The sequence below is a fragment of the Chaetodon auriga genome, chromosome 8, assembly GCF_051107435.1.
Source record: "Chaetodon auriga isolate fChaAug3 chromosome 8, fChaAug3.hap1, whole genome shotgun sequence".
NCBI lineage: Eukaryota > Metazoa > Chordata > Actinopteri > Chaetodontiformes > Chaetodontidae > Chaetodon > Chaetodon auriga.
In genome coordinates this window covers 18,058,428-18,086,412 of record NC_135081.1, presented here as the reverse complement: position 1 = coordinate 18,086,412, position 27,985 = coordinate 18,058,428, and the positions used below count along the sequence as shown (strand labels likewise).

At 43.3% G+C, this 27,985-nt stretch overlaps 2 protein-coding genes across 7 annotated transcripts; one reads left to right on the top strand and one right to left on the bottom strand.

Annotated features, from left to right (window-relative positions):
* Window positions 1-194: 194 nt before the first annotated feature.
* On the top strand, window positions 195-24,815 carry kmt2bb (lysine (K)-specific methyltransferase 2Bb). 5 transcript variants are annotated; one of them, XM_076736456.1, is made up of 36 exons: window positions 195-566; window positions 2,122-2,200; window positions 2,373-5,915; window positions 6,017-6,198; window positions 6,374-6,493; window positions 6,718-6,904; window positions 7,448-7,679; window positions 7,769-7,836; window positions 7,928-8,185; window positions 8,422-8,528; window positions 9,870-9,980; window positions 10,386-10,499; window positions 10,676-10,822; window positions 10,919-11,011; window positions 11,116-11,233; window positions 11,340-11,453; window positions 11,604-11,788; window positions 11,983-12,084; window positions 12,309-12,419; window positions 12,528-12,604; window positions 12,839-13,062; window positions 13,164-13,267; window positions 13,407-13,544; window positions 13,777-13,935; window positions 14,035-14,152; window positions 14,244-14,322; window positions 14,418-14,578; window positions 14,686-14,853; window positions 14,963-18,140; window positions 18,889-18,989; window positions 19,176-19,313; window positions 19,447-19,699; window positions 20,050-20,157; window positions 20,369-20,452; window positions 21,834-21,963; window positions 22,080-24,815. In XM_076736456.1, the coding sequence occupies exons 1-36, from the start codon at window positions 261-263 to the stop codon at window positions 22,353-22,355; spliced, it is 11,673 nt and encodes a 3,890-aa protein (XP_076592571.1). In that variant the 5' UTR covers window positions 195-260; the 3' UTR covers window positions 22,356-24,815. The 5 variants fall into 5 exon arrangements, with proteins under 5 accessions (XP_076592571.1, XP_076592570.1, XP_076592568.1 ...); XM_076736455.1 differs by having other exon boundaries at window positions 14,686-14,862; XM_076736453.1 differs by having other exon boundaries at window positions 200-590; window positions 6,724-6,904; window positions 14,686-14,862.
* igflr1 (IGF-like family receptor 1) lies at window positions 24,813-27,938 on the bottom strand. 2 transcript variants are annotated; one of them, XM_076736457.1, is made up of 8 exons: window positions 27,846-27,938; window positions 27,559-27,754; window positions 27,316-27,343; window positions 27,178-27,219; window positions 26,795-26,867; window positions 26,628-26,708; window positions 26,309-26,410; window positions 24,813-25,963 (listed from the first exon to the last, which is right to left on the bottom strand). In XM_076736457.1, the coding sequence occupies exons 1-8, from the start codon at window positions 27,928-27,930 to the stop codon at window positions 25,638-25,640; spliced, it is 933 nt and encodes a 310-aa protein (XP_076592572.1). In that variant the 5' UTR covers window positions 27,931-27,938; the 3' UTR covers window positions 24,813-25,637. The 2 variants fall into 2 exon arrangements, with proteins under 2 accessions (XP_076592572.1, XP_076592573.1); XM_076736458.1 differs by having other exon boundaries at window positions 27,559-27,751; window positions 27,846-27,930.
* Between the last annotated feature and the right edge of the window lie 47 nt (window positions 27,939-27,985).

Sequence of the window (27,985 nt, the reverse complement as noted above, 5' to 3'; positions counted from 1 at the left end):
GCCCTTTTGGAGTTTCTTTATGCAGTAGCTTTTTCACCTAAAAAAAAAAAAGGGTGAGTGAAGCCGGAGATGTGTGTTAATTTCTGAATGGAGATTAGACGTACAATCACCACCAGAGGTCGACCCACTCTCCTGTCTGGAGCCTCACCCAAAAAAACTCACTTTCCCTTGTAGCATTGCGCCTCCCCCCTCCCATCTCGCGCCTTCCCTCTTGTCTCTCCTCGAGCTGCTAGCCGTCGGTGTGTGTTGTTGTTGAAGCAATGATGGCGGCGGCGGGATGCGGATCAGCAACCGCGGCTGCCGTAGGAGGCCAAGGTGGAACCGCTACGGCCAGAGGTCGTTTCCCCGGTCGGCCTTGGTCGTCACGCAGTCGTTTGCGCTCCGAGAAGCGATGGCAACTCGGACGGTCAGGCTTAGAAGCTGATGATGTGACTAACGGAGGGCCAAGGCCCGCAAACCTGGTTCTGTCGTTAAACGAAGACCAGTCTCACTTGCGCTTACTTGGGATAGAGGCGAGCCACAAGATCCTTGGCCAGGCTGGATACAGCTCTAGTGGGAGTGAAGAGGTGAGGTCCCAAACCGACCCAGGAGTTAGTATCTTTATTTCATCTTCTCACATTTTGTCTGATCGTTAACTGTGCAAGAATGAGTGCTGTCTACAGCAGTGTGACTGGTTAGTGCCATGGAGAAATGTCAACATCCCCTCGCTAGGCTAACGTTAACTTTAGCTTCAAGCTTGGTAAGCTAACATATGCTAATTAATGTTAGCACGGTGCAGCTTTCCATGACATTTAATGAACAGTCGCAACACAAAATACCACCTGAGAAAAGCAGCAGAACAGTTAAAGTTACATCTACAGTGTTCCCTCAATTGGCCTCATGTAGGTTAAAATATTAGAGGGTGAAAACACGAGTTGAAGATATTATTAAAAAGCCAAATCAGTGAGTACGCTCAATTTGTAAACAGGGATCGCAATTATTTCATGAAACGTTATGGCCCGCTCGTTATCGGGCCAGAGTAGCAGCTAGCTAATAGTAGCGAACACAAAGAACGGGAAGACTAGCCCCTCTGTATCCTGCACAGCGGCTAACTGCTAACTGCTCTGTTTTCATACGCTGTCCAGATGCGGGCATACTTATCTGCCTAACTAGTTTAAATAAGACAGAATACACAAATCGTACAGGGTCTTACTTGTCTGCCCAAGGTAACTGCGATAGTAACACGCGCGTAACTAAGTTGTTATTTTAGATAGTTAGCTTATCTGCAGACAGAAGTGATCCTAAACGCTTTCGGCTAAATGTTAGCTAATGTTGCCAAGCACGGCAGGTTTAAATGGTGGTGCAGAAGTGTACCAAAGCCAGTTGCACCCTTGTTGTTAGAATGGAAACATAGAACACATGTAGTCGTTAATGTCTACAGAGTGGAGCCGTTTGTATACTTGTAGGTTACAGCAGCAAGCATGGGGAAGATGTACAGTACTTGGAGGGAATCGTAATCGCAGACCAACCTATCCCTGCAGCTTTTGTAGGTGGTGTAGGTGTTCGTCCGAACTTCTGAAGTGTGATTCATACGAAGGTTGTAGAGTTCGAAGCTTGCTCGAGGTGGTACTAGATTACATGTCACTGCACCGTGAAAAGTTCAGAGTGAACTCCCTCAAACAGCTAAAAAGATTTTTTTGGTCGTTACTAATGCAGGTCGTATTCATGTTCAGTACACTTTAGCTCAGATGAGATGAATGGAAAGATTTGGTTTACATGTGGAAAAGTGAAAGCAGTTGTCCATTGTGTGTTGTTTATATTATTGCTCTAAAGTCTTGTCCAAATAACTTGTTTTTTATTATTTGGCATGGCTGTTGGTCCAGTATGCTAAGATACCATTACGTTGTCATGTCTGGTGTATTGATAAAATCTTCATTGTGCTGGATATGAACCGTTTCTTCATAATTAACATTCAAAGAAATTAGTCTGTGCACTAGCTATAATTAATGTCATGCTCTGGAATTCAGACGAATGCTATAAAACATACGTTGCAGTCATTGTTTTTGCTGACGGATTCACAGTCTCCAACAGAGTGGTGTTACATCGCTTTAAGCGTTAATTGCCTATTTTTATTTTTTCAAGGGAGATGACTTCAGAGGATTTGAAGCTGAGAGAAAAGGCTCCAAAGGATCTGTATGGTCACGACAAAACCCTTCCAAAGGTAAAGACTCCACCAGTTTACATGTTTGGTGTAATTCATGAACAGCATGTTAAGGTTTGAATTAAGCATGCAACATAATATAAAAGAGCTTTGCTTGCCATCACATTTTTGCCAGTGGAGAACCCATGGATTTTGTAATATTGATTTTTTTATTGATTTTTTTGTTTTGTAGGTGATGCTGTCAACACAAAATCAAAACGACAAAGTGAGAAGCTACCGCTCAAAACGCCAGCAGTGGAGGCAGCTATTACCCCACCTGATCCTGTAAAAGATGTAAAGTCTTTGGAGGAAATACATGGCTTATCTCCTGAAACAGAGCCTGCAAAAGATTGCAGGAAAAGTTCGAAAGGAAAAAACAGTATGGATCGACAGTCCACTAAAAGCGGAGCCTCATCAGCAGCACCAAGGATTACTATAAAGTTGGTGGCCAAAAAGAAAATGAAAACTGTAAAGGAGCCTAATAGAAAATCTGAGAAGAAATTGAAGATAAAAGGAATTCAGGATCAGCCTAAAGCCAAGGACATTCAGGGTGACCAGATTTCAAGTGCTCGCGTCAAATTAAAAACTGAACCACATGAGGATAAACATGGCACAGAAGACAAGGGAGGGGGGACTTTACCTGCAAGAAGGCGTGGGAGATCTGCTTCAAAGACAGAGCCTGTCTGCCAGACTAGCGCCAAAGTTGAGGTTGATGACCAAAAATCAAAAGAGAGCAAATCAGCCAATCAGTTTGACACTGTTAAGGAGAGTGGGACTGTAGAGCCAAAAACGAACGCAAAGAAATTAAAGAATAAGGAAATTGTGACAGAGCAAAGTCCTGAAGTGAATCAACTAGGGATTCGTAGGAGCAACAGAGTCACTAACCCACTCTCTAAAAGAGTCTCAGAAAGTGCAGCGGAACCAGAAAGTCTGAGTAAAAGTGATTCCAGTCTGGTGGAGTCCAAGCCAGAAGTTTCTAGAGCACTGGAGGCCAAACCATCGGCGAGAAGTGACAGACGAAGACAAAGCAAGAGGCTGAATAAGGATGTTACGGTGCCAGAAAACCATGGTCCATCATCCACTGACGCTCATCATTCAGTTGTACAAACCAGTGACAGCTTGTCTTTGAAAAATGAGGAAATGAGGGTCCCAAGTTTGAAGTTGAAAAAGATCAAAAACCCAAAATATGATGTGGCCAGTGGGAAGAACTCTACCCGAAAGAAGAAGCTGAAAAAATTTGTCTGGACTTTAAAATTAGAGCAAGGAGGAAGCCAGAAACAGGGTGCAGAAAACACTGTCAAAGTAACAGAGAAGACTGTGAGTGAAGTGGATCAGCCCACTTTTTGTGACACCATTGTCGACAAGAGTTTAAAGGGGATGGATAAAAAGTCTCAACCGGAAAACTCGGCCCCACAAGAGAGTGAACGCATGGACAATAATGAGACAGGTTCCCAAAACAAGGTTGACGTGTCATCAGAGGAAAAGTCCCCTTTACAGGTGGAAGTTGACGTGGAACACGCAAATGAAACGTCTCCACAAGAAATTCCGAAAACAGAGTGTGGGAAAGTTGTCCCACCTCTTCAGATCAAAAAGGTCTCCTCTCCTGGTAAACATAAAAGCTCAAAGCCGTCCTTTTTAATTCAGCAAGTTAGTCCTGTGCCTGAAAAGAAAGACGATGTTCTGAAAGATCCAAGTGAAGTTAATGAGGATAAATCGTCATGTCAGGATACTGAAGTCACTCCAGCTAGGAGACTGAGGAGGAGGACGTCGAGCTTTGATTCACCACAGACAAAATCTGTCAGTCATAAGCCAGCGTCCACTCAGAAACGGAGGTTAAGAACGAGTCCACGGGATGAAAATACTCCTGAGGTGCAGCTTGAATGTTCTTCTCAGGCCCCAGCTGCAGATTCCAGCTCTCACGGTCTTCCTAAAAACTCCTGTCAGGTTTTAGACGAGGACCCCTCACAGGTGACCAGTATAAACTCCTCTGAAGTTCCTGATAAGGATTCCTCAGAGTTTGCTGGCGATCCCCCACAGGTGCCAGGTGAAGTTTCTACGCAGACGGTGGAGAATGAGGTAGAACCACAGCTCGAAGAGGCCAAACCATTGCCCGTGCCTTCCAAACCTAGAAGATGTAGGAATAATAAATTAGGGAAACAGAGGCCCGTTCAGAGGAAGAAGGCTGTTGTCTCTCCTGAAATTGTTGTCAACACAGAGTTGGCTACAGTTGAAGCTACTATCACAGAGTCTGTGCTGAAGGAAGATATTCAGCTGTTAGAAACAGAGTTGACTCAGTCAGAAGCAAAAGATTGCACCCAGCCTGAGGCGAAACAGGACCTTATGTCAGTGGAAGAAGAGCAAATACAGCCACCAGTGAAAGAGGAAACAGACATTCAGCAGATAGATAGTCAACCATCTTTAGTGTTCGAAAGTCAAGCAAGTGATCCAAAAACACAGTGCCTACAAAAGAAATCTCTCAAAAAAGTAAAAAAGCGACGTAAAAGTTTGATCGGGCAGCGTCAGAAACACAGGCATAGGGGCAAAGATGGGAAGTTCGCTCCACTTCAGTCATCAGAAAGTAGTCCAAGAATTATTGACCAAGACAGTGACATTTCCACCCCACCGGCAACCACCATACAGGCCCCAAGCTCCAGACTTATTGGTATACATAAAAAGTACAAAAAGAGACAGTCAAGTCTTCAGCTGTTTGGATCTAAAAGGCCAAAATCGCAAGCTAAAATAATTTCTAAGCTAATAGAAATAGAGCTTGAGAAAGACAGTTTGAAGCAGGAAGAAACAGACACATTAGTCGATGGGAGACAAGCAGATGTTGTCGATGCCCAGCCGAGTAAATCAAAGTTTGTAAAAAACATCAAGCACTTCATTATGCCTGTTGTAAGTGCCAGATCTTCACGAGTGATCAAGACCCCGCAGAGGTTTATGGACGATGCTGGAATGTCGGTACTGCCTCGAAGAAACTCTCCAAAGAAGGGTTTACAACTGGGCTTGCAAATGCGTCCGGGAAAGAGGCGAGATGACGGAACAGGCAGAGCAATATCCCCTATCCTGCCAGTCAACGAGGAGGACATACTGAGTGAAGCTCAGCTGGATGTTGATCTGTTTTCAGCTCAGGACCTAGATGACAGCATTGACATAGCTGACAGCCTGTTTTCTGAGAGAAAAACTGGCAAAATTGAGAAGAAATCTCTTCTGAAGAACTCTAGTTTCAAGTGGCATCTGCCCGAGGAGTCTAGCGAGGAAGTTTATACACTGGACAAAACTCCAGAGAGCAAATGTGAGGATCTGTTTTTATCTACACCAGTTGATAAGCCCACAGAACAATCTACTGACCCACTGGAATCTCAGAAAAAGAAAAGTTTCCCCAAGTTTCACAAACAGACATCGCACCTCAAGATTTATCAGAAGCTGAAGAAGGCGCACACGGGACTTCCCAAAAGCAAGAACACACCAGAGGTGGATAACACAAGTAAACCTCCTCAGCCTCCCGTGGATTTAGCAGAAGGACTCGATGATGAGGCCATGAGCATTAGCCTTAGGCAGCGGAGCCCAAACACAGAGAAGGACAAATCCAAGCTCAAGATAGAAGACCTTGATTCTCCTGGAGTGGTGAGAAAAGTTTGTGTGCGCGTAAGGAGTGTAAACTCCAAGAACCTTGCGTTTCAGCAAGGTGAAGAGAAGGATTTAATGGGGAAAGGTGCTGCCCAACTTCACTCAGGTAAGCAAGCTGATTAAAAAGAATCAGACGTTAAGGCAAAACAAACAACATTTGCTCTTATTATGGACTGGAAATTGGCACATGTTACTTTATATCCACAGGAGAGCTGCAGGCGGAACAGAACTCAGGCACAGGTGAAGGTGATTACCTTGGATCTGTGGAGAAGGGAGCCGCACAAAGAGCGCGCCTCACCGGTGCAAATAAAAGAATGTTCAATCTCCTCAGGAAAGCCAAGGTCCAGCTCATTAAGATCGACCAGCAGAAACAGCTCAAGTCATCTCGGGTAAGGACACAATCGCCACAAGCACCTGTTCTCTGTCGTTTTAGAATTGCATTGTTCATTATTAGCTAAATTCTGTGTAATAGGAGCCGTTATACATGAGGAAAACTCACAGACACACAATTGTTAATGAACGATGCGGGGTGATTTTTATTTTTTTACCCTGCTTACCCTGCAGCTGTTATCTGGCACGACTGCTGCCAGGTCCCGAGATGTGGCCTCTAAGAGACAAAGGAGGAAGCAGAGGGTTCAGCTTGATGCCGATGTTCCAGTCAAGACAGAACCACCTCAAGGACAAGTAAGTGTACAAATCAATCGACTTGAGGCAGAAATCAATCCTGTTCAGCATCTTGTTTCTGTCTGGTCATACCGTTGTTCATTGTTGTTAATTTAACCTTCTGCTATAGTTGAGACTTGGAACTTTTTGGAAAAAATGAGCCCCCTGTCAACTCCAGCCGCTCTACAACTCTACCTCTATCCTTCTATCCATTTATGTTCTTCTTCTTTTTTTTTTTTCTGGAGCCACAGCTCATCTCTCCGCTGTGCCAGGAGTTCCGTAGAGCAGGAGGTCCGCGTATCAAGCATGTGTGTCGCGCTGCGTCGGTGGTGCTGGGGCAGCCTCGAGCCTTGGTGCCAGATGACATTCCCAGGCTTAGCGCCTTGCCTCTTCATGAAAGAATCGGCATTTCCCCGTCAGACATCGCTAAAGGTGGGTGGAAACTAATCGGCAGACTTATCTGGATTTGCTTTCTCTAAACACGCTTACAGAATTCCTCATGATTTGAATGTGATGACTTGATGATGGCAGCAGCAGTGGTTGCGGTTGAACTGGTTTTGGCTTCTCAATCCTGGCGGAGGATGAAGTAGTAGATCAGATGGATGCATTGGATCAAAATAATTTATGATTAATGCATCAGTGTAATATATGAATTGTTACATCCCTACTCTTCAGGTGTCTGTCCATCAGCCCATCATTCTGATGTTTTTGTATTTGCGTTATGATGCATTTATTAGTAGAATGCAAACAAATGAATTGCACAGTACAGTCATAATTTAGTTATTATGGGTAAATGCTCAGATTCACCGTGGGCCCGTTGCTTCTTCCTATAAATCCTACTGTTCCAGAGATTTGCTGTGTCATTAGCTGTTGTGCTTCCATGTGATTGTGCTTGCTGCCACCAACTTGTCTGCTACTGCAACCGCGTCCTGAAAGGTGAATAATGAACTAATGAATGAATGTTAATATTTGTAGATGTTGGGTCTCCCTCTGAATCAGACAGTCCAGGGCTGTCAGATGCAAAGGTCACCAAGGTCAAGAAGCCATCTAATTTTGTGAAACGGAAAGGCCTCGGGCCGTTTGGATATCGTTCTCGGAGATGTGGAGTGTGCAAAGGCTGCAACCATGAGGACGATTGTGGCAAGTGCATGAACTGCCTCGACAAACCCAAGTTCGGTGGCCCCAATACCAAACGGCAGTGTTGTGTGTAAGTTGACCTATACTATATATGTAATGGAGTTCATCACAGTGTTTCAAAATTATTAAGTGGCCGATGTATTTTTGTTTTACCACAAGCTATAAGAGATGTGATCAAATTGAAGAGAGAAAAGCGCGCAGACTAAGTGGAAGAACAGCACCCAAAGGTAATTTTTCACTTGAACGTGCAAAATTCATGTTGCTGTAATATGAACATTCAGTACCTGAGTTACATCACCTCTCTTTTCCTTTTTTAAGGTCCCTCTAAGCGACGGCGATCCTCTCTCAGTGGCGGTCATTCAAGCAATGACGAAGGGAACGAGGGCGCTGCGGATTCACCATCTGGTCTCCATGGTGACAGCCACAGTCCATCAGTAAGGAAGCAGCCAAAGCGTGTTGTGAAACCCCGCGTCTACTTTGACCTGGTGGACTACGACTCCGATCTAGATGACAAAGCTGTCCAAAGCTCTGCCTCGCCAGCCAGGAGAAGAGGTCCTGGACCCCGTTTCAGTGAAGGTAAATTAACATGCAGAAACCAGATGCTTCATTCATGATTGAGTGAAGTCTTTTTATTCTCAGTACCATAAATGAGAAGCATGTGCTTACATTTAATGTAGAGCTGGAGTCTGTAAACACATTTTACTCAACTTAAATTTAAACCTAAGGGTTTTTTTTTTTTTTGCTATAAAGAGTATCAAGCCTTGTGATGTGCCTCCTTTCTCATATATGCTGTTTTTTCCTGTCCTCTGAAGACTTTGTGTCACTGGATGGATTCCTTGGAGACACTTCAGATGATGAAGTCAGGCATCGAAAGTCCAGCTCACATCGTGTACAGCCTGGTCGACGGAAACCCGAGAAGGTGGGTCATTTTATCAGTGGTCTACACGACTCGTATTTGTGACTTGTATTCCACTTATTGTGTTTGAAATGCTGTTTCACATACGTGTCAAAGCTGTGCAATATTTCCTAAAAGATCTGCCGGTTAACACTGGCACACTGCATTGATGGATCCCAATTGTTCCGTATTGTCAGAATCCTGTGACACCAAACTGCCAGTTCTGTCTGAGAACTTGCCAAACACAGTGTCGCTTGTATCCTTCCAGCTTTTGGCATTGTGCAGCAGAGCAGCTCAGTCCTTCTTTTTCCTTTTTGCAAATTCGGGACATGTTTTCAATTTCTGCAGTTTTATGGGTGATGCATGGTTTTAGCTCGTCCGTTTATAACATGGCGGCCGGATCACAAACTTTCCCGTATTATACTGCACTAACATAAGTTGCAATGTAGGAACTGAATTTGTATTTTTTCAGCACAGCCCTGTTTGTTTGATCTGATTTTCGCGAGCGTGGTGTTTCACGCTCGACAGAGTCATTGTGATTATGCAAATTCAGACACAGTGACTGGTCAGACAGTTCTCCGAGGTGTATCCATCATGCACCTCGTGTCCGGCTCTCCTTCCCTCCATGCTCTTCCTCTAAAATGTCAGTAGACGTCAGGGATACAGCAGCTACAGAGGGGGCATGTTGGGATCACAAGAACTTTGGTCATGTGTTGTTTGTGTTTTCTCTAAAAGTTTCTGGCGCTGGTGTTGAAAGTGACAGACAACATTACAGAAGCTGAAGAAAGACTCGGTCTTCTTCTTTAGAATAGCACAAATCTAGAGAAGCAGTCTCAACCACAAACCCTCTGATGACCACAATCAGAATAGTGTGAATGAACAAGGCAATTTCAGTGCAATAATCGCCTATTCAGTAATGAGACTGGGCAAAAAAGATGTTACCTGAATGTAACTCCAGTTCATTAAGTGCATCATAGCCCTGTTTGTCCATATCACAACATGAATGAAGGAATGTAGAAACGGTCACTGTGGGAAAGGTTGCTAAAGCGCGCTATGGCCTGATCAGGGATGATAGATTCATTTAGTGTTTCCTTGGTGCCATTGAAGTGTGAACCATAAACCGAAACCTGTGCTGTCTGTATCTACAGGGGTACTTCCAGGTTACTGTTGTTAATTGTTGCAGTCAAAGCAGCAGCTTTGACGGAAGTACCCACATACTGGGTACACTATTCATGGTCTTAATTGCAGTCTGCGGATGTGTCGTGTGTACACAGGGTGCCTGTGATGTCTATCAGAATGTGTAGTTAAAAGCAAATCCACATTAGCACTTACAGTGCATCCATTCATGTTCTGGTTGTCTCTCAGGGTCCTTTGGAGCAGACTCCTCCCAGTGTCCTGGCTGCCCTGGCCCATGGATTTGAGCAGAGAGATGTTGAGTGCTCTAAACCTACTCACAAAATCAGGGTTGACTTCAAGGTAGGTCACTTCTTACCGTACATTTAATGTATTTTCATATAAATGCACTTCTTATATGATGACATCCACAGAAGTAGAATTCATGTTTGGTGCCACCCATTCTGAAAAGAAACACAGCTATGTGATGCTGATGACTGGGATTAGACATTTTAAGTTTTCTTCAAGCATGATTAATTCCACAGAAAGTGTATTAATCTCTGAATGTTTTAAGAAAGTCCCACACAAATCAAATTAAAGCTGTTGTAAATGACAAAACATTGTTATTTTTGTCCACTAGAGGTCACAGTTTACCTCTCAATTGTAGTTTTCCCTCATGATACTGGTCAGCAGACATAATATTATGCAGGTAACTACTCTTTTTTTCAGCTGTTAACACTGTTGTGTCCACATTGTCTCTGTTTTCAGGAGGACTGCACATTGGAGAATGTCTGGAATATGGGTGGTTTAAGTATATTAACCTCTGCGCCACTCATGCCACCATATGTCTGCTTCCTTTGTGCCAGTAAAGGACAACACGAGGTAACTACTTCATGCATTTTGCTCTATTTTAACAGAAGTAGTGACTGACAAGGTTCTTACAGATGAGTTGATTCAAAATTCAAATGATTCATTTGGAAACAAAGTTGAATCTCGTCATGTTTCGGATTTTGAAAATTCAAAAAGGTCTTTTTGTTTTTATGAATTTCTTTTTGCAGATGCTGTATTGCCAAGTATGCTGTGAGCCTTTCCACCAGTTTTGCCTTGAACCAGCAGAGCGCCCCTCTGAGGAGAACAAGGAAAACTGGTGCTGTCGTCGCTGCAAGTTTTGCCATGTGTGCGGCAGGAAAAACAAGCAGTCAAAGGTACAGCCTGCTGATTTGTCTTCTTTTTCTCGGTTTTACTTCTCAGCATTAACGTAGTTCAGCCATTAAGCATTGCACTTTCCGTGTCTCTCTCAGCCATTGTTGGAGTGTGAACGATGCCAGAACTGTTATCACTTTTCCTGTCTGGGACCCAACTATCCAAAACAAAACAAGAAGAGGAAAACTTGGGTAGGTTCATGTTTGTTAAAGACACAAAGTCATCTGTGTTCACTCAAAGGATTCTGATGTTGGACCACATTGATTGCTGGCCCTAATATGATGTTTCTGTGCAGGTGTGTATGACGTGCATCAGGTGTAAAAGTTGTGGTGTCACACCGGGGAAGAGTTGGGACACTGACTGGAACCACGACAAAGGACTCTGTCCAGATTGTTCGAAACTCTATGAACTGGGTGAGGATCAAACCTTGAGTGCATTTGGTGCTCTGTTAGCTCTTTTGTTATCTACCAACATGACTGATCTTTGTTGATGCTAATCTTCTTTTTTTTTTTCCATAAGGTAACTACTGTCCAATCTGCTTCAAGTGCTATGAAGACAATGACTATGACAGTCAGATGATGCAGTGTGGCACCTGTAACCACTGGGTGCATGCCAAGTGCGAGGATCTAACAGGTAATTTTTATTGTTAATCTTTTTGTAGTAATCAATGGCGTCAAAGCTTTGTGCGCATTAACACTGGTGAAGCCATGGCAGTTCTCAGATTCAGGTTAGGAATACATTCCACTAAACCTCTGTTGCTGAATTCCTGTAACATGATTTCAGATGAGCTGTATGAGATCCTGTCCAGCTTGCCCGAGAGTGTCGTGTATTCTTGTCGGCCATGCAGTGTGACCCAGCCCAGTGCTTGGAGAGAGCTGCTCTACATTGAGCTCAGGGCGGGGGTGGAAAAGGTGCTGGCTTGCTTGCTTTCCTCCACTCTCACCCAGCACCTTGTTACCTGCTCACAGGTAGGAGACTAACCTTTCTGTTTTAGAAACCAAATGTACCATATGAAGAATGAAAGACAGTCACATGATGTGTTTGTGTCAGAGTGTTTGGAAAACTTAAATTTCACTAAATGCAGAGCCTCGGCTGTGTTACCGTCCACTGGAATTTTGGCCTTCTGTGTTGGTACTGATGTAGCATTTGGTTTCTGCTGCAGTGTGAGAAGCTGGTTGATCCTGACAGTGGAATAGAAGGACAGCCAGCCTGTGACCTCCGAGCTGTTGGCAAGAAGTTTGACAAAGGCCTTTATACCACATTGGTGAGCACACAACCTCTTATTCATTGTCTGAACAGTTGAGTACTTAAATATTTGTCCACTGGTGTGCATGAATGGAGTGGAAAAAAACGTCAGCGGCTTTATGGAAATAGACTTCTAAAGCAATTGAGAGATGCTTTTTAGATACTTAGACTAAGACAAGAAAACAGAAAATGCCAGTATGCTTGAGTATATGTCTGAAAACTATTTTTTTTTTTTTTTTATAGAAAATGTTCCATGAAGATGTGGTTCAGGTTGTGCGAAAGAGGCTTGAGCAAGAGGAGGATCTTCCAGAGGAGCAGAGACCCACTGCCCTGGCACGCTCATACTACTTAAAGGTGCTGTACAGACACAAAAAAGTGCAGAGCTTACAAGTGAAGTCTGTGTAATAGTTTTAGAAATTTAAGTCTTCATTTATAATTGACTTCTATGATTTTTCTCTTTAGCTCCTGGAGGAGGTATTTAATTGGTTCAACAGCCAAGACCCAAAGGTGTGGAATCCTTGTACCAAAGACTTGCCCATGTGAGTAATGGTTTCCATTTATTGGTTTGTATACAAGTGGACATTGAATTTGAAAATTACTCTTCATACACCTGGCTAACATAATAAGCTAAAGTGCTATGTGGAGATGTAATAATAATATGGTTTATTATTTGGTGTACTGCAAAACTACTTGCATACATGTATGAAAGTTACAACCAGTGCTCTGTTTTTCCGTGGCATTAAAAGAAATGTATCTTTTCCACTCTCGAATAGGGGGATGCTGTCCCATGCTGTTCATCCTCCTACAACGGAGCATGTTTACGCCCAGTGGCAGGAGAGGGAGGAGCTCTCGTCCATGGCTCCGCTGGGACTCCTGCAGGAGGACAATGTACAAAACTTGGATGTAAAGGAAGAAGAGGCAATTTCTCCGATGTCTGGGGAGCCAACTAGCCGGAACCACTTCAAAACCAGCAGGGCCGTGAGGCTCAAATTCAAAGGTATTGCTGTCAGGAGAGATGATAATAAAATTGGCAACTCATATTTTTTTTTTTAGATCTTGTGCAAAGTTTTAAGTATTTGCTTTTATACATGTACATAGGGAAACGGGGCCGGCTTTCAAAAGCTGATTTAGACACTGGATGGTCAAAGGATGATGAGAGACAGTGCTCTTTGTGCCAAAAATATGGAGACCTCAAACCTAATGTAAGTAATGCATTCAACATGAAAACAGTTCATGGTACATTGTGAATACCTAACTTCCAGAGTAAACTGGTTATAAATACTGTGCCTATGCCGTTGATTGGTTACTCAAGAATTCCTTTGTGTTATTGTCGTTCCACAGGAAGCAGGCAGGTTGCTGTACTTGGGCCAGAATGAGTGGGCACACGTCAACTGCTGTCTGTGGTCAGCAGAGGTGTTTGAAGAGGACAATGGCTCTCTGCTACATGTACACAGTGCTGTCACAAGGGGCCGCTTGATGGTAAGTTGTTCATCCTTTTTATAAATTGATTTACCAGTTAGTTCAGTAAAAATAGCACATTTGCAAACTTAACATTAATATTTGAGAGTGGGAAAAAAAAATCTCATAACAATAGATAAGTCATGTTCTGCTTGTAAACACATACACATTTCTATAATTGATTGATGTTCTTTTGTTGCTCTGACTCTCTACATTTTATCCTTTGCTCCCATCAATCCAAAACCCGTCTCAGCGGTGTGAACGCTGCAATCAGACAGGTGCCACAGTGGGCTGCTGCCTGACCTCTTGTCAAAGCAACTATCACTTCATGTGTGCCCGATCCCGTCACTGTGTATTCCAGGATGATAAGAAGGTCTATTGCTACAAACACAGACATCTCATCAGTGGCAGGGTAAGTTCTGCTCCTCCAACTTGTCTCTTATCATTGCAGTTAAAAAGTTTCCGGTTTGATTCTGGAATTTATTATTACTTGTTTTCCTTTGTTGTACAGATGATAACTGGTCAAGAATTTGAGGTAAACCGCAGGGTGTATGTGGATTTTGAGGGTATCAGCCTCCGCAGAAAGTTCTTGACTGGACTGGAACCAGAATTAATCAACGTGATGATTGGTAAGCACCTCTCTTTTAGTTGGTTTCCTATTCACAGTATGAAATTTACTAACATGACCTTATGATTTAACTAATAATTGTCCTTACACAGGCTCCTTACAGATAGATAGACTGGGTGTGCTGACAGAACTTTCAGCTAGCAAGGGAAAACTGTGTCCTGTGGGTTTTCAGTAAGTAGCATTTTAACTTTTCAAATTTAATTACATAAATAAGTCATATTTGCAACATGGAATGAAATGGACTTTTAAAACTTTTCCCTCCTAAGGTGCTCTCGTTGGTACTGGAGTACAGTGAATCCATTGCGTCGGTGCAAATATACATGTACAGTCCGTGAGGTCCGTCCTGTTGTCCCTGAGAAGCCTGTTGAGGAGATGCCAGATCAAGGAGACAATCACACCATTGCTCACAGCCCCTGTCCACAACCTGGTGCGTGTTTTACTGTTAAAAGACTGCAATATATTACAAAGTGAGTTGCTGTAAATGATAGCTAAAGACGCTAATAGTTTCAAAAACTGTTTTTTATGAATCTTCAGAGTCTGAAGCCCAAGAGACTGATATAACAGAACCCCAACCCCCAGCAGAGGAAAGCTTTGTCCCAGGACCTCCCCTCAAGTCGGATCATGGTGCGAGGCCAAAGATTCCCAGCTATCCCCAGACCAGAAGACCAGCTGGAGGAATGTCCCGACCTCTGCCATCCCCAGGTAAAAATGGTAAAATATAAATATGTATTAAACTCACTAACAAAAAATATGTTGAATGAAAATAGCACAGATCTCAAGCAGCAGATTAATAATTCTGATTTATCCTTAGGACTAACTCAGCTGAAACCCCACCACATATTAACCATAAGTGATCTGGAGGAGACTCGACGGGTTCGTCGCCACAGCCCACACTCACAGACAACGGGCCCCCGCAGCCACATGTCCCCTCCTCCTCTGAGCCCTCTGGCTGGACCAATCACCCTCCGTGCTGGAAAATCTTCCCATCCTACCTCCCCACTGTTCCCACTTGGTGCTACAGACAACCTGATAAATTCTCCATCATCCCGCCCAGTCGGGGGTAGAAGTGCTTCCTCAGTCCGATGCCCTGGGAATACAATGACCCATTGTACCTCATCCTTCTTTCCCCAGTCTACCTGGCAGGACAGTGCAGGTGGCTTTCCCTCTCCAAGTCTATCTTTCTCCCCATCCATACAACATCTACCCAGATCTCGCTTGTCTTTTGATTTAAGCCAGTCAGACTCAGTCGAGGTGCCACACAACTTCTTAGCTTCACCGGAACCCGAGGATGTCTCTCCAGCAAATGGTACATCACCACAGGGGGACTTAGACCAACAGAAGGGTGAGGAAGAATTTCCCTACAGTTCATTCCACAAGGATCCCAGCATGAGTCTCGGCCAAGAGATGAGGACAGAACTGGAGATCGAAGAGACACTCCTGAATGAAGGCGTGGCAATGAACTGTGGGGGGCAAATAGTGGTGGAAGGTGATGATCAGGAGGAATTTTGGGGACGAGCCCAGGACGTACACAAGAGGAAGACTCTTGTTGCCAACCTGCCACGGTCTGCAGCCTCAGCCAGAGATGACCTTGGCAGCTCCTCCTCTGATGATGATATGGAGCACTATTTTGACTTCTCACGGACAATAGTCAGCTGTCCTGGATCAAAAGACCATTCCAAGTCTCCCTCCTCCCCTTCCTCCCGGCCTATGGCTCAGCTGGATGGTGTCGATGACGGTACAGAAAGTGATGCAAGTATGGCGACCAATGATGATGCTCAGAAAGTTGAGGGTTCTGGCCAAGCTCAGATAGCCAAAAACCTAAATAAGAAAAATGTCTGTGATTCAGAAACTGCACTCGGAACACAGGCTGTTCAGAGTCTGTTCCCCGAAGCACCATCCAAGGATAAGCACACAGATTCTTCATCATTCACCATCTCAGTTGCCAGCAAAAGACCGACAGATAGTTCACCACAAGATCCACTTAAATCCTATGATGCCAGTCAGTCAAATGAGGACACCATGGGATTTGTTTCTCACAACATTTCCAGAAACCCTCCAGTCAAAGAGCAAAGCTCTGACACTCCTCTAGTATATCAGGAGACTGTGCTTCCTACTCAAGTTCATGATGCTCTGCCTAATTTACTCACAAAGGTGCCTGAGACTTCATATTCAGAGGACTTATTCCAGGGTTCTAGTTTAGGATTCGCCTCTGGAACACCTCTCGTTCTTGAGAGATGCGACACTGGTACACATTTAACAGAGATGGTTCCTTTGCTAGAAGGTACACCGCTTGAGACCCAACAGTCTGAAGCTTGTAAACCCCTAAACTCAGAACCTGACAGCAGTCACTTTGTATCATCAACTGAGGGCTCTACTGTGTTAGTGAACAACTTAACAGCTAATACAGTGGGACCCTCATTGACAAATTCTGCTGATAACAGTCAGGGTACCCTGCTGGATCTTTTTCAGCCCTCCCCTTTAATGTCTACAGATGTACAAAACCCCTCTCAAGGCCTTGTAGACTCTCTGCAGATGTATTCCTGTTTACCAGGTTTCAGTCAGCCTCCTCTAACAAGTATCACACTTCAACCAGTAACATCCTCACAAGAGTCAGCAACCTTCCCATCACAGGAGTCTCTGTCTACTAAACTAACCACCCTCAGTCCTGTTGGAGATGTGACACAAACAATGCTAAATGTTGCCCCTCAAAACGATCCAGTGCTGTCAGCTACGTCAGGCACTTGTCTCCCAGCAGGAACTTGTGGAACTGTCACTCTGCCCATCTACTCCACACAAACACAGCCATTGGGCTCTGCGGCTGTCACCATCGTTTCTTCCTCTGCGTCAATATCATCTCTTTGTGGACCGTCAATGCAGTGTACAGCTGCACCAGCAGTCCAAACCACCTCAGCCCCGGTCATCTTAAATGGTTACAACTCTTCATCTGTGCAGAAGGAAGCTACATCTGGCCACACAATCTCCATCAACTTTTCTACACCCAGGCCAGCTTTAGAACCGCAACAGCAAGTGGTTCCCCAGGCTTTACCTGGGCATGCCATTCTTACTGTGAAGGAGGTGGGAGGTCCGAATGTGGATCCTACGCCGCATGTCCTGCTAGTGAACCGCCTTGGGCAGATCTTTGTGAAGAACCCAGAAAGTAACACTTTCCAGTTGCCCACTCCCAACTCCCCCTCTTACAACTGTGTCACTCAGATTGCCAGCCTTTTGCAAAGCAATGCACTGTCGGCCACACTGGCAGCAGCTGGTAACATGACTGCTCCACCCCCTGTGGCCAACATGGCAACAGCAGCTCCGTCGTCGGTTACACCTACAGTCCAGAATCCAACCACAATTACACAGCTGCTTACTCACAATAGCAATGGTGCGGTGGCACCAGTTAATGTGAAGAAATCGCGCAAGAATACAAAACCATCAAAAGATGACACTGTTTCAGAGTCGAAAAAAACAAAGAAAAAGAAGGAGTCAAGTGCATCCAGGAAATCCAAGTCCTCCAAGCCCTCTGGGCAGCCTGCTCTGTCAGCTGAGAATCCCCCTATGACTCCTGCTGAAAGTGCTCAAGCAATTATCAATCAAGCAATGGCAAGTAACTACACCCCCAAATGGAGCGGGCTTCGAACACTAAGCCCTTCCTCATTGGTTTTGCCACCAGGCCTATTAATTGAACCAGAACCTCCAGTGCAGCCTCAGTCTCCATCACCAACGCCAGAACCAGCTCCTGTACCCCGCCCCCGCACCCACGTCCGCATGAAGAGAGTGTCTTCGCTTTCAGACCGTATCGTCACAAAGAAATCTAAGGTTGACTTCCTACAGCCAGAGCCCATCAGCGAGGATGAGGAGCGCCGCAGACCTACCTTTCCAAGCATCTCCAGCAGGGCTTCAGGAGTCCGCATCAAGACCCCAACAGTGAAAGGAGTACTGAACCTGGACGAGTTAAAGGAGGAGCATATAAGTGATTCTGATAGCACGGGGTAAGATTCTGCTTGTCTTAAATAGGGCTGCAACTAGTGATTTTTTAATTATCAATTTACAGAGAAAAGCACACTGGGGGACACACTGCCTACCTGAGCAGCGTGTGTGCATCACCGAACCTCTTGCTTTTCGCCTCGGCACTCATGTTAACAGGTTAGAGCAGCCACACAGCCCTGTGAGCAGCACAGCTCACACACAGCAACAGTGGCATGTTCTCGGGATTCTAGTGATTTAGCCTGCCGCTTATTTTTTGCATGTGACACGCATGGTAGAGGTCTTCACAGGTCCATAAATTTATGCCCGAACCCAAAAAGACTCAACTCATAGATTAATCAGCTAATTACTGCCACTCTAATCTTCAATATTTGATGAAACCTGCTCGTTTGACATTGGGAAATTGAAAAAAAAAAATGGAACACTTGAGTGCAAATGAAGCTTACTGTAGTTCATTCGCATCCAAGTTTGTTTGTTTGTTTGTTTGTTTTTTGCACCGCTAGCAAATTCTACTGTTTTTTGATTGATTTCAATTTCACTTGCGTCATGAATGTCATATTTTTGGATTTGTTAGACCAAAACGGCTTCAGTGTTAGTAGGAATATAGCATATATACACTTTTTTGGAGTAAGGGCAAAAACCAGAGTATTTTGTGCATGTAAACGTAGTCATTGAGTGCATTTGGGTAGCAGTGGAAAATGTTTGTCTTGAAAAATTTTTTTTGAAAATCTTCTGCACTCTTATCTTCCCCAGATCAGAGCCTTGGGATTGTATGTCTCGAGGCGAACAAGGCAAACAGCAGGCTTGGGAACCAGTGGGACACAGCGCTCTGACTGACTGGAAGAAATACTCTGGTATTATTGAGTTTAAATGTGTTATGTAATTTCATTATTTCTGTGAGTTGGAAATATAATTGAGTTAAACAATGTCTTCCACATACGGTATGAAGTGTGTGACTTAAAGTAGCTCTGTGCCCCTGAACTTTGATCATATTGTGGCCTCAACATGCAAGACTGACTGTATAAACTGCGTTTTGTCAGGTGCTGCATCTGCCTCAGATGAAGAACCACCACCGTCTGACGAGGACGAGGAATGTCCAACCAACAGAGACCAGCCACACTTGAGATTTGAGATAACCAGCGATGATGGTTTCAGTGTGGAGGCAGACAGTATTGAGGGTAAGACTAATAATGTGTAAGAAATGTTTCCCCTTCAAATTGCCAGAATCACAACATACTAAAATGTCTGTCATGATATTCTGTAGCTATTTTTGCTCCTTGTATTCACTTTGTTCTCAACTGTCCCCTTCAGTTGCATGGAAAGCAGTGATAGATGGGGTGCAGGAGGCTCGAGCACTTGCAAGATTGAGACCTCTGACCTTCCAGAGGATAACTGGTGCACATATGCTGGGTCTGGTCCACGATGCAGTGCTGTTCTTGCTGGAACAACTTCAAGGGGCCCATCGTTGTCAACGTCATACCTTCCGTTTCTTTAAACAGTTCAGCCAGGAGGACGACCTCCCTGTCAATCCCACTGGCTGTGCACGCTCTGAGCTGTACCTTAGGTATGTAAACTGTTGACTGTTACTGACTGACTGTTCACAAACAAACTGACAGCAGTGATCCATAAACTGATCAACTTGTGCTGCCTAACATCTTCAGTGTGTTATAAATACTAGTGTGATCCTTGATAACTGCACCGAAATGACACCAGTCATGATCACTCAAATAATTTTGATCTGTTCTGATTCTCCATCAGTACTGCTTATTGATCTTGAGTCTTTATTGAATCTGTTCTCTCATCCTTTTTTCTAAATTTGAATGGAAAAAAGAGTGCCAGTTATAGAGACTGAATGAGTTGATTGATGTATCAACCCATCTAGACCTGATACCATTTTCTCCTTTCTCTCAACAGGAAGTCCACATTTGACATGTTTAATTTCCTGGCTTCCCAGCATAGACAGCTTCCTGACATTGGGCCTTACGATGATGAGGAAGATGAGGTTCTTTTGAAGTCCACAAGGTCAGTCTTCACGCGGTTGTAGATCTTACCTGAGTTAAAATGTAGTCTTACAACTTTCAAAAGCACTTTCATTCTAAAAAAGAGAAATTTCTCTCAAAGGTCTTGAATTACATTTTATTTCTGATATTTGTATATATATGTTGAAATTTGAACAGTAGCCTTTTAGATAAAAGGATGTTTTTGGTGATTTACCTTCTGCTCTTTCTCTTAGACGGGCTACTAGTTTGGAGTTGCCCATGGCCATGCGCTTCCGACATCTGGAAAGGACGTCCAAGGAGGCTGTAGGCGTGTACAGGTCAGCACAAAACGACGTTTGCAAATTCTTTGTAACCCTGACATAGATATTTTCATTGGGTTCTCGTCTTGGACGGCCCAGAACATATTGGGTGGGAACAAGGATGTTGCAAAGTACGTTTTATATTTTCTGAAGAAATGCTTTGCGAAGTGACTCAAACAAGAAACTGCAATCATGTTGTCTCTCTGGAAGCCTGTGGTTACAGCCACACGTCAGTGCAAGAAGATTTTAATCAAAGAAAGGAGGGAAAGCTGCACATGTGTAACTAACCACAGTCGTTTTCTTTTAGATTCTACGGAGCAGTGTTTTAGCACATCTTGCTTTCTTCAGGATAAAAGCCAGCAATTGTCTGACTGACATATATAGTGCATAAGAAAGGTGTTATGAATCACTGAGTTCACAGAAGAATCAATGTGAAAATAGAAATAGAATCCACAGAGAGGCAATTCATAGCAAAGATCAAGACCACGTTCCATCAATGAGTTAAAATCACCCATGTAGTTTACAGAACACTATAAATCAACGTCTATACATGCAATGTGCATGAATTTCACATAAACAATCTTTAAAACAAAATGAAAGAACAAGAATGTCATTATATTCTGACTAAATATATAGTGGAAACCTCCACAGATTCTGAGTAAAACCTTATGAAAATGGACAATCAGCAATAGTGCTGATAAGGACCATAATTTTTCTAGACGACCTGAAGCCTTTCAGGTAATATGGCTTTGTACAAGGAAAACTTGGAGTGAGTAAGACTAATGACCATTGAGATTTATTATGTGGCTACAATGCCACCTACAGGTGAAGTGCTATCATATTTTGCAGAATCACTCAGAGTAAATGAGTGCATGGATCTTTTCAATTTAATTGCTGTTGTGCAATTAAGATTTCTGAGAGTTTGTCAAATGTGCAACTCCTGCAAGAGCTGAACTTCTGGGCCGCTATCCAGATCTCTGATGAAAACAATTTGGGGAAGATTTGTAGGCGGAGTAGTGGAAAAAATGTGGTGCAAAAATATTTGCTGGCTGTTTGCAAATGTCAATAATCAGACCAAGGAATCCACTAACAGATGACAGACTCAAACAAAGGAGGGCTGACTGAACGGGTGTACATGCATCACAGTTGCATCAGCCTTGCTTACAAACTAATGGATGCAGTGTGATTAAATTGGTCATCACATGCCTCTGGCATGTCTGAAGAAACTACAGAGTTTCATTGTGGAGACAGCGTGACTAGTTCCAACAGCTGTTTCCTAGAAGTGCCTCAGTTTGCTCAGATGTCTCAATTGAATACTCAACTTACCATGTTTGAGTTTATTTTACACATTAAATAGCAAAGAACTAACCACCTCTGACCCTTTGTGCATGTCTTGCAGGTCTGCTATCCACGGGCGTGGTCTTTTCTGCAAGAGGAACATTGAAGCAGGGGAGATGGTAATTGAATACGCAGGCATCGTCATTCGATCAGTGCTCACTGACAAAAGGGAGAAGTACTACGACGGCAAGGTTGGTCCAGTTTCCATTTCTTTGATCTGTTTTATTCTAATGTAGGTCAAAAATTGAGGGTTGCAGTTGAGAAAGGTCAGAGGATGTATTAGTCGGTTTCATTTTTGCCTTCACAGGGCATTGGCTGTTATATGTTCCGAATTGATGACTTTGATGTGGTGGATGCAACCATGCATGGCAACGCAGCGAGATTCATCAACCACTCCTGTGAGCCCAACTGCTACTCGCGAGTGATCAATGTGGAAGGCCGGAAACACATCGTCATCTTTGCTCTTCGGAAGATCTACAGAGGGGAGGAGCTCACCTACGACTACAAGTTCCCCATTGAGGATGCCAGCAACAAACTCGGCTGTAACTGTGGGGCCCGGCGCTGCCGCCGTTTCCTCAACTGAGACATCCCTCGTATGAAAAGGAGAGGATCCTGTTTACTAGTAAGCCTTAAATTAAGGTGGCACTGGATTGGGCTTGGGGAGGCCGTGGGCAGTCCGCACAGCAGGGGATTTAGCCACTATGAGACCGATCAGGAATATTTGGCGGTTCAGAGGTGATACGTGGACATCTTATGGATTGGAGTAGGGTTAAAAGAAGAGGAGAACCTGCACAGAAAATGCATAACTTTGGAGGAGATTCTTGCCTGATACGTGTTCACAAGGTACTTCTGCCTGTGAAGAGTTCAGAGGTACAGTTGGCACAGCAGTTAATATTGTGGAGAAAGTGATTTGGTGGTCATGACAGCAGGACATTTAAACCGGGGGGTGGGGGGTTCCTGGATCAGTGTGGATGACACCAACAGAATTTCTTTGATACACACGTCAAGCCTTATCTGTTTGAATCATGGTGTGTCTGTCTGTAGTACACTTGTAACCATGATTGCTCCATCGTCCAGTGATGGGAATATTATTACCCCATCTGTGCAGTGGTGAAGTCAGTTTTTGAGCCATACATTCACCCAAACCTTTATTTGTGTGTTTTATCTTACATTTAACACTTCACACATTGTTAATATTTGTTCTTTTTAGACTTTTTCTTTTGTGAATAACGAAACAGCCATGGTGCTAAGCTTTGAAAGGTCTTTAAAGTCTTTAGTTTGACGAAGGTGTTCTGCAAATCAGGAACTGTTTAGCTGTTTATTCACCCTGCTGAGACCGTTTATCTTAAATTTATGCACTCAAGTAGTACTCTTATCATCGGATTATAAAGTGTCTGCTTAGTTTCACACTTCAAACACGTCTGCTGTTTTTCACCAACTCTTTCCGTGCTGAGTTTAAAATAGATTGTTGCCATGTAACGGTTTCAGTCAGTAACATAGTGTCATATTTATAAAGACAGAAACGTGTCTTTAAGACGTGTTTTTTTTTTTTTTCTTGATGTACAGTGTATGTAGCAAACACTACCCAAGCCAAAAGTGAAGAGTTGTGGTGAAAATCAGTTTTTTAAATATATATTTTATTACTCTCATGGCAGATGCTCATTACCTATTGCAATAAGACTTTGCTGCCCTACAGTTGCACATGAATAACCATCAAGCATCCGAATTATCTTCATCTTTGTGAAACCTACAGTTTATCTCTTAATCAGGGAGAGCACTGGTATAAAGCATCGCCACTGAGTGTGTGTATTCAGCTCCTGCACCAGGCCTGTTGAGAACTGGGACTTTGTAGATGTTGCTGTCGCAGAAAGCATCCAGTCAAAAGTGGAGCTGAGAGAATGCACTCAGCACCTTAAAAATAGCGTTTCATGTTGTTCTTAGTCGATGTTCTGCGCTGTCATTGATGAGGCTAATCTAATTCACACACTGTTCAAATTGATAGTTATATTTATTCATGTTTCGATTTATAGTTTTAATGGTAAAAGGTTGTGCTTTGTATAAACGGTGGCAGTCTAGTGTGTTAGGAGACCTCCCCCAAATGTATCTTTTTTTTTTTTTTTTTTTGTTTACAAATGATGTCCTTTGTTTCACTAATTTTACTTGAATTTTCTTTCGGGGCGGTTCTGTCATGCATTTAAGCCTTTGTGACGGAAATTTTTCTAAAGCAGGTATTTTTAAAGAATCATTTTTATTTTTATTTTTTGTTATGGTAGAGTACTGACGGTCTTAGAATCAGCCACAGGAGTAAAGTGAGCACTGTTTGCCTCCCCAAGCCTCATGATCATCTTTTTTTCTACCCTTTTCTCTTCAAACCGATTAGAGAAAATTCCCATCATATTTTTGTCGTGATCTTAATCCCCTTTTCCTTCTTGCATGTCCAATCACTGGGATGGAGCCCAGAGTAATTTGTAATTTGTGTCAATCACCTTACTGACAACACGAGCAGAGTCACTCCCAACACCTTGCAAGGATTCTACCTCAGCTGTTTACACAGATGTTTGGGAATACTGATGCAAAAAGAGAGGATGATAATTTAAGTGTAGGTTGGTTTTAATGTCCTGCAGAGTGTGTGTGTGTGTGCGCATGCGTGCGTGCGTGCGTGTGTGTGTATGTTGTTTGTGTGTGTGTGCGTGCGTGAGTCATTTGTGTATGTGTGTGTGTCTGCAATGAAGGATGCAAAGCACTAGTCAAAACCTTAAGTTATCATGACCATCTCTCCCAGAATCTGTTAAGAAAGCTGTATGTTATATATACACACATATATATATAAATATATATATATAGTAGGATTATTTTAAAGTAAGTGTAAAAGACATAAAATGAGAAAATAAGTGATCATTAAATTTAAGTCTTTGTTACCATGTACAAATAAACTTTGAGTTTGTAAATATTTGTATACATATTTCTAAACCTGTTTAATTTTTCTATGCACTTTTTTTATTTATAATGTTATTTGCTTAATAAAGATGTTAAGATGTTTGAACCAATGCCATTTTTTATTATGAACGGTAGTACTACAAAATAAACAAGTAATGTCCAGCGATAATCACTAACTGGAATGTTACCAAAAGAAAAAAAAAACAAGATTAACATAATGCAGTGATTAATTATGTTCATTAGTAATGTAAAAAGACTGAGTAAACATGATTTTAGATTCAAATATGGAAGCTTTAGTTTCACATAGAAAAGAAGAGGGAAACCATAGAAAACATAAGCTCAAACACATGCTCAAAAAAGGCTTCTCCTGGCAGCTTCTTTTGTCTTGTATGAGACCTGTCAATACAAACCTCTTACAACCTGCAACAGAGCATGAACGTAGCTCAAAGTAACTGCCAGTTTGATCCTTCTTTGTCTTACTGACTTATTGCACATTTCCAAAACTCACAAGACACAAATTAAGAAAAGAATGGTCCGACTTAAAAAAAAAAAAAAAAAAAAAGCAGAAGCTGAGATGTCCTGACTTACAATCTCTAGTATGGGTCACTGGATCCTACATTTCCCATAATGCACCTTCAGAGCGTCTTTCAGCCTCTCTTTTAAATGCCTTTGGTTGTGTCTGAAATCACACGCTAACACATTTCACTGCATTTACCTTTCTGAGTGCTATTTACTCTGTATACTGCTCTAGAAAATTCTAAGAAGGACCAATGGCACTAAGACACCACTGTGCGACTTCACACCCATCAGTGATGATGCAAAATGATTTTCTTTGCAGTTTCTTGGAATTATCTGAACATGTAAACAGTACAAACATCTGCCATCCAAACCGTACAGTGAAATATGCTTGGCAGAGGTGGACGGAGTGCTACACGTCCATCTCATTCAGTCGGAGCTTGGAGAGGACCACGATGGCGTCATTGCGTTCTATGATTCTGAGCAGCTTAACCAGGTGGCCCACTGTCCATTCAGGGTGTCTGCTGGTGACCCCCTCCAACACGGCTTTCAGAGGGCTCTTACTGTCCTTCATGGAGTAGGTGTAAGTAATCCAGGTGGAGGGGAAGGAGCAATGAGAGGCCAGATGTTTGGTGTTCTTTACTCCATTGCTTTCAGGATCCAACAAAATCACCAGCTCTTCCAGAACATCCAGATTGTTCAGCACCGTCTGTAAAGGCGCTGCCAGGATGCCTGGACCTACATAAGAGAAACGTTCTTGTAATTTTCTTCAGAGTTTATTTAATTTGTGGGCAGATGTGTCAATTATGCTCTGAAGACAGAGTTGGCCCAAGAAATACAATCTTTTTGAGCCAGTCAATACACTGAACAGCAGCCAGTCGGCACCAGCTGTGTGCGAAATAGGACTCAGCATGTGAACATTACAGAGTGACGGCAGATTGAGACGAACAACTGGGCCTAAAAGTTCCACAGCCCGTTCCAGCATAAACAAGGAGTTATACTTGGATATACACAGGATGTGATCTTAAAAAAAGAGAACATCAGAGACTGACACAGAGGTCTGGTCATGTCACGTCCACTCACTCAGTTTGTCCTCCAGATCACCGTTAAGTGGTGCAGAAGGAGAAGAAAACCCTTCATTGATGTACGATGACCTCCTTTTGTAACTCAGCACTGCGTTCTGACCTGCGTTAAACCCAAACAGGCACAGTTATAATCAATGCCAGAACACCACATAATGTGCAATGCAGTATAATAACATTCCAGAATAATAACATGTTCGCTCTGTAACAAACAGCGGTCAGCTTTTGTGGCTCCCAAGTCCATGAGCTCTGCACCGAAGACTCGCTTCACCCACAGGCTCACTTATCTGCTATTAAACCTTTGCTTTCAAAATGCAAACCTCTTTTCCTCTTCATGTAGATTGCACAAACAGATAGCGCAACAAGCGTGATGGAAATGAAGATAGCCAGCGGCACCGCCCCTGCAAAAATAAGAAAAGGTCATAGTTGAATGTAGACTATGGAGAAACATGCTCTTGTTCCATAATCAAATGTACCTTTAACTTACATTGAACATCAGACCTGGGGGCAGATGTAGTTGCTGCACTTGGTGCTAAGACGGATCCTCCACTTGTCTGAATCTGAATGAAAACAGTGATGCGCTGAGGCTGATTAAATGTTGTAAACCAACAGCAAGCAGATGAGAAGACTTAAGGCTCGTGATGAATTAAAATTGGAATCTATTGTTTTAGAAAGTGCTTAAATTTGTTTCTCTTTTCTTCTTAAATGATTACTCAAATTAAAAGAGAAAAAAAAAACCTCAATGGCTCAAAACATGAAATTGGGAAACTTTTACACGTGGGTTCATTTCCTTCTTTAGGTCCAATGACGCATTCATTTCCTGCCTGTTCTATATGGAGGCCTATATAAAAAGTGCCAGGTGGGCTGTACCGTTGATGCCTTGCTGAGAAATGTCTGAAGTGTCGTCGTTTGCTGCGGAGACAGAGAAATTGAGATGAGGTAAACCAGTCCAAACCTCCATTAAATTAACTCACAGGACTACTTGTTGCCCAGGGCCCGCGTACTCACTTTATGTGAACCTTCGGTCGTCCACTTCCTGCAGAAAACCAGCAGAGAGAAAAAGCTACTGTGTAGGTTTGCACTATGAGTAACAGAGCTGTGTTTACCAGAAATATAAGGCCGTTATATCCTGTCCCCGCAGCGTGGCAAATACGGCAAATATGACAAAAATGTCCTATTTTCATGTGATGCTTATAATGCGGCTTCGTGGACGAGAGATGCGCACGCTGCAGACGGACGCGGTGTTTTTACCTGGACTCTCGGCACTGGGTGTCAGTGGTTGAGCTGCAGCGGCTGACAGTGTCGTACCCCGGCGGACATGAGGTGCACGGCTGACAGTAAGCTTTGGTGCCGTCATTAAAAGTGTTGGCTTTGCACGGCGTGGTGGGGGCCTCATGTCGCCCTCCGTAGTCATCAAAGCCGCAGTTTGGGGTGATTTCACGTCCTGCTGCAACAGAAACATAACACAAACGTACATAACATAATAAAGCATTATCCAAACAAACAAACAAAAAAAACAAGTTATGAAAAAGTAATACCTGGCGGGACATCACACGGCACACATTGTCGATTTCCTCGGTCCCAGCGGGTAGACAGGTCGCGGCATCTCTCAGAATGCACCATCGTCAGTGAACTGCGCTCCACTGGAAAACGTTTGGCACCTATGTCGACATGGCGC

Bases quoted from the DNA above. Each gene is read 5' to 3' on its own strand.
- kmt2bb (XM_076736452.1), top strand. From the start codon at position 261: ATGATGGCGGCGGCGGGATGCGGATCAGCAACCGCGGCTGCCGTAGGA. The intron at 6,494-6,717 runs GTAAGTGTACAA...TTTTTTCTGGAG, and splicing joins CAGAACCACCTCAAGGACAA to CCACAGCTCATCTCTCCGCT. The intron at 14,323-14,417 runs GTAAGTAGCATT...TTCCCTCCTAAG, and splicing joins CTGTGTCCTGTGGGTTTTCA to GTGCTCTCGTTGGTACTGGA.
- igflr1 (XM_076736457.1), bottom strand. From the start codon at position 27,930: ATGGTGCATTCTGAGAGATGCCGCGACCTGTCTACCCGCTGGGACCGA. The intron at 27,220-27,315 runs GTGAGTACGCGG...CTGTCTCCGCAG, and splicing joins CGACCGAAGGTTCACATAAA to CAAACGACGACACTTCAGAC. The intron at 26,868-27,177 runs GTACAGCCCACC...GTTTTCATTCAG, and splicing joins TTCTCAGCAAGGCATCAACG to ATTCAGACAAGTGGAGGATC.